General features: G+C 46.6%; 2 protein-coding genes across 5 annotated transcripts; one reads left to right on the top strand and one right to left on the bottom strand.

Moving 5' to 3' along the window:
* The first annotated feature begins 1,046 nt into the window (after positions 1–1,046).
* KLHL10 (kelch like family member 10) lies at positions 1,047–5,785 on the top strand. Its single transcript, XM_069786330.1, has 4 exons — positions 1,047–1,481; positions 2,110–2,727; positions 3,412–3,561; positions 5,241–5,785. The coding sequence occupies exons 1-4, from the start codon at positions 1,062–1,064 to the stop codon at positions 5,610–5,612; spliced, it is 1,560 nt and encodes a 519-aa protein (XP_069642431.1). The 5' UTR covers positions 1,047–1,061; the 3' UTR covers positions 5,613–5,785.
* Positions 5,786–5,799: 14 nt separating this feature from the next.
* On the bottom strand, positions 5,800–12,255 carry KLHL11 (kelch like family member 11). 4 transcript variants are annotated; one of them, XR_011325301.1, is made up of 4 exons: positions 11,559–12,255; positions 10,864–11,475; positions 8,194–8,259; positions 5,800–6,034 (listed from the first exon to the last, which is right to left on the bottom strand). XR_011325301.1 is itself a non-coding variant. In XM_069786319.1 (3 exons), the coding sequence occupies exons 1-3, from the start codon at positions 12,053–12,055 to the stop codon at positions 8,247–8,249; spliced, it is 1,122 nt and encodes a 373-aa protein (XP_069642420.1). In that variant the 5' UTR covers positions 12,056–12,254; the 3' UTR covers positions 5,800–8,246. The 4 variants fall into 4 exon arrangements, 2 of the variants coding, with proteins under 2 accessions (XP_069642420.1, XP_069642419.1); XR_011325300.1 differs by having other exon boundaries at positions 8,194–11,475; positions 11,559–12,254; XM_069786319.1 differs by having other exon boundaries at positions 5,800–8,259; positions 11,559–12,254.
* Positions 12,256–12,297: the final 42 nt, after the last annotated feature.

Here is a 12,297-nt window from a genome sequence, read left to right as displayed (position 1 = left end):
CTGTGGTTAAGTGCAGGCTGGGGGCAGCCATGGAGTGAGGGGGCCGGGAGGACCAGGACGCCGCTGCCTGTGGAGGGGTTCGCAGCCCCGCCAGCCCAGGCACTGCTGCCACAGCTGGTGGCAGGTCCCCCCCGCGTCTGTGATCTCATTATGGGGCATATTCCAGAACCACCAGACAGACAAGGTTTCAGAGACTATGTTGGAGGGCAAGGACAAAGCCCTGTAGCACCTCAGGGAGAAGCACCTTCCACTGCCTCAGGCTTCAACCTAGGCGATAGCTGGGCACCCACCAGATATTCATCCTCACCCATGGAGAGGAAGATGAGTGCTATGGCTTGCACCGTCTTCAATGAGCTTCGCCTGGAAGGGAAACTCTGTGATGTGATCATCAGCGTGGATGGTATTGAATTCAATGCTCACAAGAACATCCTCTGTAGCTGCAGTCACTATTTCAGGTCAGTGCTTGAAACAAGAGGGGATGGGGACAAACAGTATTTCCTAGTCTGGGTCACTCTGCCTTAGTGTATCTCCAGTGCTTTTATTAGCACTAAAACTCGCATCCAGCAATTCCCCATAGTCCTGGCACCTCCCTGGACACCAGAATTAATCCACAACCTAGTATCTATTCCAGCAGCTCTGGAAGTGGTGTCTGACAAACCCCCAGATGCGGTGCAGGGCTGGGAGCGTGGCCAGCCTGGCTTATCTGCCATCGGGCGGGAGGTTTTCCTTTCCCACACACCATTATTCTCTGGTATTCTTGTTGAAGCAAGGTGACCACTTGCCCTGTTGCTCTCTGTCCACAGCCGGAGGCTGTGACTCCTTTTTTTACAACCACCTAGTAAAACATTAATTAATAAACTACATGGCCTCTGAGCATGGCTACTGCTAGTGCCCAAATTGGTGCCTGGGGAAGGTGGCACAGGGGATAACGGGGTCAGGGTTTAATGCAGTAAAGCTGTTTTTTTCCCCCAGCACTGCTTTGTTTTTTCAGGGCTTTGTTTACCAGCAGCTGGAACAACGCAGAGAAGATAGTATATAAAATCCCTGGCACTACACCTGAAATGATGAGGCTCATTATTGAGTATGCTTACACCAGGACAGTACCAGTCACGGCTGACAACGTTGAAAGTTTGCTAATTGCAGCAGACCAGTTCAACATCCTGGGCATCATCAGGCTGTGCTGCGAGTTCTTAAAATCCCAGCTATGCCTGGAAAATTGCATCGGCATCTGCAGACTCACAGATCATTACCACTGTCCCGACCTGCGAGAAGCAGCCTACGTGTTCATCCTCCACCACTTTGAGGAGATGACCAAGGTGTCTACAGAGTTTCTAGACCTCTCCGTCAATGAGCTAAAGCACATCATTGGGAAGGATGAGCTCAATGTGAAACAAGAAGATGCCGTGTTCGAGGCTATTCTGAAATGGATTGCTCATGACCCGCAGAACAGGAGGCAGCACATTGCAGTCTTGCTGGGCCAGGTCGGTGCCGTCACAGCACGGGCCCGGGCAGCTCTGCAGAGCTGGGCACGGGGCAGCTGAGCCAGAGCCACTTTGATTTTCTTGTAAGACCGGAGGAAATTGCAGCCTTCCAACACCACTCACCAAGAAGTGCGCTTTCAGACCGTTAGGCTATTGCTACACCGGGGCACGGGTCGAAGATCCTGTGCCGGGGTTGGGGCAGACCTTTTAAGTGCACATTTCCTCACGCTTAGAGCTTAAGTTTAACTGCTCCTCACATCCAGGAAGGGCCAAAGTTCACATGGGACAATGTTATCTCTATATACACAGCGTTTATGAGCATTTGCCTAGACTAGTTACGCTATGCAAATAGTAGCAGGTGTTAGGGCAGTTTCAGTCTGCATGCAGGAAAGCAAGCACTGTGCCAAAGCAGTGGCAGACTCCCTGCCATGAAATCGAATGATTTACCCTTGCAGACCCCTTTCTGGACTTGCTCAAAACTACACGTTTAATTCTCTGGTTCTCTAATAAGCTTTAGACAACACTGTAGCCTGAAAGCAAAGCCATGCAGCATTGGAGCTATCCACAGAGGATACCAAGGTGTAAACCATCTGCATTAATATTCTAACCTCCTTTTTGCATTTTTCAGGTTCGACTGGCACTGATGCAAGCAGAATACTTCATGAACAACGTCAAAATGCATGATTATGTGAGGGACAATGAGGAGTGCAAAGTTCTCATCATAAACACACTGACAGAAATGTACAACCTCAATATGCATGGCCCATCTTATTCCGATTTCACCAACCCGCTTAGTCGGCCTCGCTTGCCCTATGCCATCTTGTTTGCTGTCGGAGGCTGGAGCGGGGGAAGCCCAACCAACGCCATTGAGACGTACGATGCCCGTGCAGACAAGTGGGTGAACGTCACATGTGAGCAAGAAAGCCCCCTTGCCTATCATGGCACTGCTTATTTAAAAGGCTTTGTCTACGTTATCGGAGGATTTGACAGTGTGGATTATTTCAACAGCGTCAAGCGGTTTGACCCACTTAAGAAAACATGGCAGCAGGTTGCGCCTATGCACGCGCGGCGCTGCTACGTCAGCGTCGCCGTTCTCAATAACTTCATCTATGCCATGGGAGGGTTTGATGGATACATGCGCCTCAACACAGCAGAACGGTATGAGCCAGAGACGAACCAGTGGACACTGATCGCCCCCATGCACGAGCAGAGAAGCGATGCTAGTGCGACCACGCTGCATGAAAAGGTAAATGGACCATAACATTATTGAAAGCAGTTAAGGTTGAAGCACAGTGAGCAGGACAAGGAACCAAACAAACATCAGTGCGCAGCATTACACCACAAGCAAGTGCCTGTCCTTTCATATAGAATGCATCAAAGTAGGGAATTTCATGGAGCTCAGCCTCTTAACTGGGCTACGTACTTGATAAACACAGCTGCCACTCTGAGTTCATCACCTAGATAGAAAAGAAGAGCTGCGGGAGCAGGAAAGGTCACAAATTTCACATAAATCTTATTCATTAAATCTGGGAGCTACAGATCTAAAGCTCTCCACGAGGCAGCAACTGACTGGCACGGCAGAGATGCAGACAGGAGTGCTAACTCTTCCAGAGCTGCTTACCACCAATAGCCCACTTGCTGCCGGACACTACTTTTCCTGGCCACAAGTGACGTACCATGTCTGTCTGCTTCATGCAGTTCAGGAAACAAAGGGTCTAAATCCTGCTGTCCTGAATAACTCACTGCACTTTTACTACTTCAAACCCAGGATGACAGGACCATTCCCATTAAAAACAAACCCAAATGAACCGAAACAAAACCAAACCCTCAAACAATCCAGCCACAGCATTCATTTTCTCGTCAACGTGTTCTTCCACCAAGAGTGGAACTGCCCTGCTCACACTTTTTTTTTTTTTCCTCCTGTAAACAGGTGTATATATGTGGTGGCTTCAACGGAAATGAATGCTTGATCACAGCTGAAGTGTATGATGCCACAACAAATCAATGGACCTTTATAGCTCCAATGAGAAGCAGAAGAAGTGGAGTAGGTGTGATTGCATATGGGAACGAAGTGTATGCGGTAAGGGAGAAGTGGTATCTCTACCATACCATCACCCAGCACTTGTAGTACTTCTGCTAATCTGCATTTCCTAGGTTTTCAGGCTGGCAATTTGCTTAAGTGGGATTTAGGGAAGAAAGTCAGAGCTAGAATGGTTGATACACCTCCTGAGAATATTATCACCTGCACACCTTTTGTTATGAAAAATACATGGACAATTTTTAAGCAGCTGCAGTGTGGCAGGTTGACCCTGGCTGAACGCCAGGTGCCCACCAAAGCCATTCTATCACTCCCCCCTCCTCAGCTGGACAGGGGAGAGAAAATATAACAAAGGGCTTGTGGGTCGAAATAAGCACAGGAGAGATCACTCACCAATTACTGTCACAGGCAAAACAGACTCAACTTGGGAAAAATTAACTCAATTTATTACCAATCAACCAGAGTAAGGTAATGAGAAATAAACCCAAACCTCAGAACACCTTCCCTCCTTCCTGGGCATAACTTCACCCCCAGGTTCTCTACCTACCCCCCAGCAGCACAGGGGGACAGGGAATGGGGTTTACAGTCAGTTCATCACACGTTATTTCTGCCACTTCATCCTCCTCAGGAGCAGGACTCATCACACTCTTCCCCTGCTCCAGCGTGAGGTCCCTCCCACGGGAGACAGTCCTCCACGAACTTCTCCAACATGGGTCCTTCCCACGGGCTGCAGTTCTTCTTGAACTGCTCCAGCATGGGTCCCTTCCACAGCATGCAGTCCTTCAGGAGCACACTGCTCCAGCATGGGTCCCCCATAGGGTCACAAGTCCTGCCAGAAAACCTGCTCTGTGGGCTCCTCTCTCCACAGATCCGCAGGTCCTACCAGGAACCTGCTCCAGCACGGGCTTCCCACGGGGTCACAGCCTCCTTTGGGCACCCACCTGCTCCAGCGTGGGGTCCTCCCCAGGCTGCAGGTGGAGATCTGCTCCACCATGGACCTCCCTGGGCTGCAGGGGGACAACCTGCCTCACCATGGTCTTCCCCATGGGCTGCAGGGGAATCTCTGCTCCGGCGCCTGGAGCACCTCCTCCTCCTCCTTCTTCACTGACCTTGGTGTCTGCAGGGTTGTTTCTCTTACATGTTCTCACTCCTCTCTCCAGCTGCCGTTTCTGTCTGTCCCAGCAACTGTTTTTTCCCTTCTTAAATATGTTATCACAGAGGTACTACCACTCTCGCTGATTGGCTTGGCCTTGGCCGGCAGCAGGTCCGTCTTAGAGCCAGATGGTATTGGCTCTGTCAGACACAGGGGAAGCTTCCAGCAGCTTCTCAGAGAAGCCACCCCTGTAACCCCCCCGCTACCAAAACCTTGCCGCACAAAGCCAATACATGCAGCAAATAAATTATTTTCTGCTGCTGCTAACAGCATTAGCAGCACGGAACATTGCTTGGTCCTGTTTATCCTACCCATGTACTGCATTTAAACTCTTGTAGAGGAGTCAAATCTGACAGTTGCACAAAATACTTTTGGGAGCTCCAGAAAGAACAAGGCAGCAGTCTGCGGCAAGCAAGCACTGTGCTTCGAGATCACACGCTCTCAGCAACGCTCAAACTGAAGTCAGTGAGGCAGGACCAGTTACCATCTTACTTGTGCATGATATGATTCGGCTGACTTAGCAGGTGAAGAAAGGCCTATTTCAACTCTGTACCTTTGGCATTCACAGGTAGGAGGATTTGATGGAGTCAACCGCCTTCGGAGCGTGGAAGCTTACAACCCTGTTGCCAACACATGGCACACAGTCCCCACCATGTTCAATCCTCGCAGCAACTTTGGCATCGAAGTGGTGGATGATCTTTTGTTTGTGGTTGGTGGCTTTAACGGTTTTACTACTACTTTCAATGTTGAGTGTTACGATGAAAACACTAACGAGTGGTATGATGTTCACGACATGGGCATCTACCGTAGTGCTCTGAGCTGCTGTGTGGTGCCAGGTCTGTCTAACGTTGCGGAGTATGTTGCCAGACGAGACTGCTACGTGGACAACTCTTCAAAGGAAGTCAGGTTCACTTCTTCAACAAGTAGCCTGCCTGTATAAACAGCTCCCCTTAGCTAATAAAGTCTTCTGAGCAGCAAGTGAATGTATTCACTTATTCTGAAATAAAATCTATTGATACTGGCCAAAAAACTAATTAGTATTTAAGACTTTCATTCTACAGCATCACAAAATATGTGTATTAGCCACAGCCCACAAAGCAACTTAAAAAATAAAAGGTACAACAGAGTGCTAGAGAAATAAAAGGTTTATTTTCATTAATTCACTTATTACAATAAACTTTAGTACAGTGTATTTAAGGTAAAGAACATTACAGTAGGAATTGTTCCAAACAGCCTATACACACATACTACTTTACCTTACTGGAAGTAAGTACAGGAGTGCTGCTTCCCCAAGCAATCTGTTGAAGTCTACATTAATATCGACAGGCGAGTACAGCTGCCGTGATCCACAGTGACATGGACCTATGAGGAGTATCTGACTATTAATGGTCTTCAAACATCTCATTAGTTCCACACTTTACATTCATATTAGTAATAGGATTAGATCCTCAGGAGCACCTGTTTTATCAGACTTCCACTCAGGACTGTCAAATTAGAGATATGATTTACACTCTAACATAACGTGGACATACCTGAAAACAAATCTAAGCCACAAACCACTTATTTTAAGCTTGCTTTTTTAAGCCCATTAAATGTCACAACATACTATTACAAGGTTGTGTTAAAAATAACCTAAAAAGTTGCAAATCTTTGTGACTCAGTTTGTCAGTAGCGATCAGTCTATTCTGTGACACACAAGTTGAGCCAATAGTTCTGATTTTAACATTTACTGTAATGGAGAAAAATTATATTGAAATAGTATAGCAGGATGCTTGGCATAGTTATTCATAATGCATGCTAAAAAATTGGCATGTTTTCTTCATTTCTGGAGTGGTATCCTACTATGTGCAAGAGAGTCTTATTAAAAATACATACAAACCCAGCATACTAAGAGAGTATTAGGGTAGTTATAAAATATTATGTACACATATGGCACCTAGAAATTACTACAATGACCGCCGAGTGCTAGGCAGGATGTGTCCTGCTCCACCAATACTTTGAGCAGAAAGACAGGACATGAAACATGCATTTTGTGGCATGTATTCAGTACAGGTATAGAGGTATGATTGTCATAACGAGGAGGAAAAACTCCACCTGATGTTCTTTCACATTAGGAAGGCCAGAAGTCAGCCTTCTAATACTTACTGAATACACACTAGGATCTTACCGACATTTAACTGGCCACTATAAACACACTGAAAGAATTCCCAGGCTTTTGTTTACAGGATCATTTAATAAACACCCAGCAAGCTACGGCAGTCAAGGGCCACAAGGAATTTGTTATGCGATTCACAGGTTAGTGGGAAATTACAGCCAAAGTCAATAATGCAATTCTTCCAAACACCTACATGTGATACAATGGATAGTTAGACTGGTCAGTTAAAAACCATGTGCAATGCAATTGGTCCACTTAAAGTCAAGGCTAATAAAAACCTCAACTACTTAAAAATTCCATAGGATTGGCATAGGAACAGTTAGAGCAAACTGGTGCTGTTCACAGTGCCCACCACTCACCATGCAAACGGAGCATATGGAGATACACTGCATCACATACAGAATCATGGCTGGCATTCACAAGTTAAGCTGTCCAGACACTAAGCTGTTTTGACATTGTCTTTGACTGGAATGTTTTTAGTAAACTATACAGCTTGTATGTCAGCCAAAGTTCTCATGGTAAGTGCAATATCAATTTTGCTTAAAAAAGACAGACTGCAAGAAGTTTGTTCTTGCATCTAACTTTGTTGCATGCTGCCACACATTAAACTATTTAGTTGATATTCCAACTGAAATAGCAATCTTGGTATTTCTCCCTACAAATTGTCCATATTTGTTGACAGACTACAAGAGGGCTTTGACAGGGCTGTGGTGGTCTGACATACTACCATCCTTCAACTGCTTGTTAAATCCCTACACCAAAATCAGTGGGATGGAGTATGTAAAATCTTCTCAGTTGCTTCTCTGCAGTCTGGTAAAGTATCTTAAAATCGGCTCCCACAAATTTAAGTTAAATCAATGGATTTAGTACTAAAGCTGTGAGGCATTTCCACACTTCTATTCACAAACCCTGCTGTAGGAGCAGTAATTCTTAAACTACTCCAGCCAAAACTGCAAAAGTTCATGGTCCAAACTCCACTGATTAACACCCTGCTTACAGGCCTGCATGAGCTGATTTGGTAACAGTCACTTCTGAACATCAGCCTTAAACCTGAACAAGCTTACCTATTTCCTCTTTTGCATTAGGCCAGCATTGTACAGTTTAATCTGCACTTGCGTAACAATCCAACAGGCAAATAAAATACTAACTGGTTACCACAGATGAGTAAGTTGAGACTAAACTGTTAAGATTTTCAAGGTTGGTTTTTTTGGGTTTTTTTGTTTTTTTTTTTTAAACAAGGCTAGATGATTCTATTACAAAAAGACAAGTTATTGATATCAAAAGTGGCAAGTGAACTGCAAAGTGGAGTATTAAGGGATGTACACATCAGAGAAACCTTTACACACTATGTGGTTGAAAGACTTACCCAGTGTTTCAGATATGATCTAGGCTGCCTGCTGAATTGGAAAATGAGAAGTATCAGCTCAGAAAGCTAAACAATTAAAAAACAAAACAAAAAACCAAACTGTTTAGAAGTTCTTTTGCAAAGAAGTTGCCCACATCAAAACCACCAGCAAATCATCATATGAACCAAAGACAGTAAACAGACTCTCCAACAATGTTTGTCTACACAGATTTTGTAACACCCTGGTTACTCCTCCCTTTCCCTTCCCTAAGATCCTGAGTTAGGTTGCACGTGAAAACCTGGAACATTCAAATGAAGGGAAGGATGGGGAAGAAAAGGAGGTAGGAAGGATGCACTGAATCCACTAGTAACCTAAACCATCCTGGAGCTCTTGGGATCAGAGAGGAGTGTTCAACAGGACAGTTAACTGAGAGGCAGTGATTCCATGTTCTGTTCCTTGGGAGTATAGCAGTAAGCAAACCAGAGCCAACCAGCGCACTAGTTTATGTAAAACCACCTCAAAATGCCAAAAGGTATTTAAATCAGCTTAAATCTTACTGCCATAGTTAAGTGGGGAAATTCAAATATTTAGAGACTCTGAAATCTCAACTATCTTGCTTCAAGAGGAACACCAAGTGCCGATTTGTTAAAGAGCACTGCAGCACAGCTACTCTAAATTTCTTGGGAAAGTATACCGAAGGCAAAGGGTACTGATTGTCAAAGACAGGCTGGGAACAGGCTCGTGGGCGTTCTTCTAATCACTTTTTCACTAGAACTAAAACGCGTGCAACATTTGAGAAAGGATCTGCAAGTAGCTCAGGTTTCAATCTATTACTGTGAAATAATCTCATTCTTACTAATCCACAGTAAAATAGAAGTGAATAGTCAATGTTGGTGGGTGGCTACTTCGCTGGTTTTCACTCCTTTTATCAGGCTGATTGTTGACCCAAGTTTCTAATGAAGCTGTCAAAGACAAACTCGAAGCATCTTCAGATACACCTGAAAAAAACCTACTGCGTCAAGTTCTCTGTTTTAGCAAGTGTCTTATGTTCTACCAATCATCCATTTATAAACAAACTCTGCCGCCTCTCTACAACATACAGATACAAAATATTTAATACACATAGAAACATCCTGAAGTAATTTTATAAAGAAAGATTGTGCTTTTGTTTTCATATATAGGTATAACTATTGCACTTGCCTCCAACTTGGGAAAGCTAAGTACACTAACACTAATTATATGTGAAGTTTAGTCACTGAGAAGGAGAGAATCAAAGGAATGTCAATATATAAGTGCAAATAAAACAGGTGCTTTCAAGCACACGCAAATGTAACCACTAAATTATTATGATAGAGATCTTTGATTTTCAGAATAGAACTGTTAGAGACTAACTCCACAGAAGACCTTGAAAACAAAGATCTGAAGAGAAAAAAAACAGACTTAATGTTCCTGGAGATATTTCACAGCCCATTGCAGGCTAGTTTTTCCCTGGGCACCATTAAGTAATACTGTTGGATTCACATAGTTTCTCAATTCCCATCCATCCTCAATTTCTGAGCTTCTTAATTTTCACTACATGAAAGATGCTGGTTTCATGCATCAAATCCAATCAACACCCTCGTGTCTTATAAAGACATATCAAGCCTAACAAAATAGTTTAGCACAGTATTTCATAGACTCATCAGGAGGAGTGATATCCCAGAAACTAGCACTCAATCTGTGAGCGTGGCATTCTCCGTAAGCTTAGGGAGTGTCGGTGTATTTCCTGCATCTGCCTTTCCTGCATTTGCCTTATTCTATCTTTTTGCCACATCAAATTCTGTGGCATAGGGTATCTTTGTGTTCCCTGCAAGCACCTGAAGGGAATTCTCACATGGCAGGCTGTTGCTCTGCAGCGAGGCTGAGGCATAGGAGGCAAAAGCATCCAGCGCTTTCTCTCAGCACAGTAACGATAAGCCTCTTTCCTGTATTGCTTGTCAATATCATCGCTGTTTTTCCACCCCCCAATGATAAAAACATCATCTTTATAATAACAAATAGCTGCTCCTTCAATGCTAAGAACCTCTGGGGGTAAGCTTTCAAGTATTTCCTCCGAGGTCCTGCCAGAGATCTTTATCTTGGCTTCCTCATTACCTATAGAGTAATTCTTGGGGCAGCACGATGCTGTATGGTAAAAGTTTGTGTTAGCAACAGACATCTGAAAGGAGCAATAATTATCAATGAGTGGCAGAGACTCCACATCCTGCCACTGCCTAGTTTCAGCATCGTATCTGATAATAACTGCCCTCAATCCATCTTCGCTATCACTGTCAACTGGGGTACGAGCAGCAACGTAAACAAACCGGTCTTCTACAGAAATGGCTTTGACATCACGAAGAATCTTTGGTGCTGACTCCAGGTTAAGCCATTTGTCTTGCTCAGGATTATAAATGGCCACATCTTTAAAGCCAGGACTGAAATTGCCATGTCCACCAATACTGTACAAGTTTCCTTTAATTTCAGTAAGGCCAAAAGAATGCTTTCTGGTTATTAGATTTGAGACTTGCTCCCAAATATTTCTGTTTGGATTGTACCTTTCTACAGTTTTGGCAAACCCTGGTTCCATGGAGCCAGCCACATAAACGTAAGATTCTGTAACAGCAACAGCATGCCCATCAAGATGATTATGTATGTGTGGTAAGTTTACCCACCTATCTTCATCGATGAAATACCCTACGCACTCACTCAAGTAATCTCCTCCCTCCGACACACCACCAATCACCATAATGACATCCATGTTCTGTCCAAAACGCGGCAACAACGCTACAGGACAAGCGGAATGTTGTAGATTACCAGACTGCAAATTCTCAGACCGCAAGGCATGACTCTCCACAGCTTCGGACACTAGTTTAACACAGGCTTCGTTGCTTGATACGAGCCTTTCAGATTTGACGTGGCGAGTAAGGTAAGTGGGTTTCATCTGAGACAACCTAAGCAGTTTAAAAAGATCTTCAAAGTACCTCTCTCTTTCCTCAGGATTTTTCTGAACCCACTTCAAAACAGTCTCAAAGAGGATTTCTTCAGAGTCCACTGTGATCTCCGAGTCTGAGAGCCAGTCTCTGATGAGATGAAACGGCAGAATGTAGAACTCCTCATCTTGGATTACCTTGTGGAAGTTTCTCCTGATCATATCCTGAGCTTTGAGGGCCAGCTGATTCAAGGAATACATGTGGGCCAAGCTGTGAATCGCGACACAGTTGGAGAGGTTCAGCTTCTTCTTCAGAAACTCTCCACAGAACTCTTTTAACCGGGTCAGCAGAAACCTGCAGAACAAACGAACAGGGGTGATGCCGCGGCCCGGCTGCCACCGGTCCGGTCGCGGCCAGCCCCCTCGGGCCCCGCTCACCTGTCCGCCATCTCCAGCACCTCGTGGACGTTGCCGGGGCTGACGCGGATGGTGCCGGTGTACATGAAGCCGACGATGGCCTCCACCGTCTCGGGGTCGGGGCCGCCCTCCGAGCTCCACTTCTGCAGCTCCACGCGGCCCGAGCGCGACTCAGCGAAGCCGCCCGAGAGCAGCGGAGTGAAGTACTCGGTGGCGGCGGCCAGGACGGAGCGGTGCGCCCGGTACTCGCGGACCGTCCCGGGCCGCCCGCCGCCGAAGGCCAGAGTGATGTCGCAGTAGAGGCCGTGGCGACGCTGCTCGTTCTGCCGCCAGACCAGGTCGGAGCAGTGCGCCGGGCACCCGAACTCCTCCGCTTCGGCCTCCCCGCCCTCCGCCTCCGGCGGGCCGGGGCCTGGCTGCGGCTGAGAGGAGGCCGCGGCCGCCGCCATCTTGTCCGACATGGCGGGTTTGCGGCCAGCGCGCCTGCGCGCGGGGACCCGGCGGCCTCCGCGTGACATGCGCGGCACTGCCCCCTGGCGAGGAGGTGGCGCCGTCGCCGCAGGTAAAATGGCGGCCGGGGCCCTGGGATGGATGCGGGGGGAGAGGCGGCACAGGCGCAGCGCCCGGGCCGGCCCGTCCCCTCAGCCCCGGGCCACCGTCACCTGGGGGCAAGGGGTGCCCGGAGGGGAGCAGGGATGTGGCCGAGGTGAGCGTCCCCCTCACGCCCCAGCGAGGAGAGGGGGCGTTTGGGCCGGCACCG

Source organism: Haliaeetus albicilla, chromosome 7 (assembly GCF_947461875.1).
Source record: "Haliaeetus albicilla chromosome 7, bHalAlb1.1, whole genome shotgun sequence".
Lineage (NCBI taxonomy): Eukaryota > Metazoa > Chordata > Aves > Accipitriformes > Accipitridae > Haliaeetus > Haliaeetus albicilla.
Note: the sequence above shows the minus strand (reverse complement) of the source record. Positions and strands in the feature narration are given on the sequence as shown.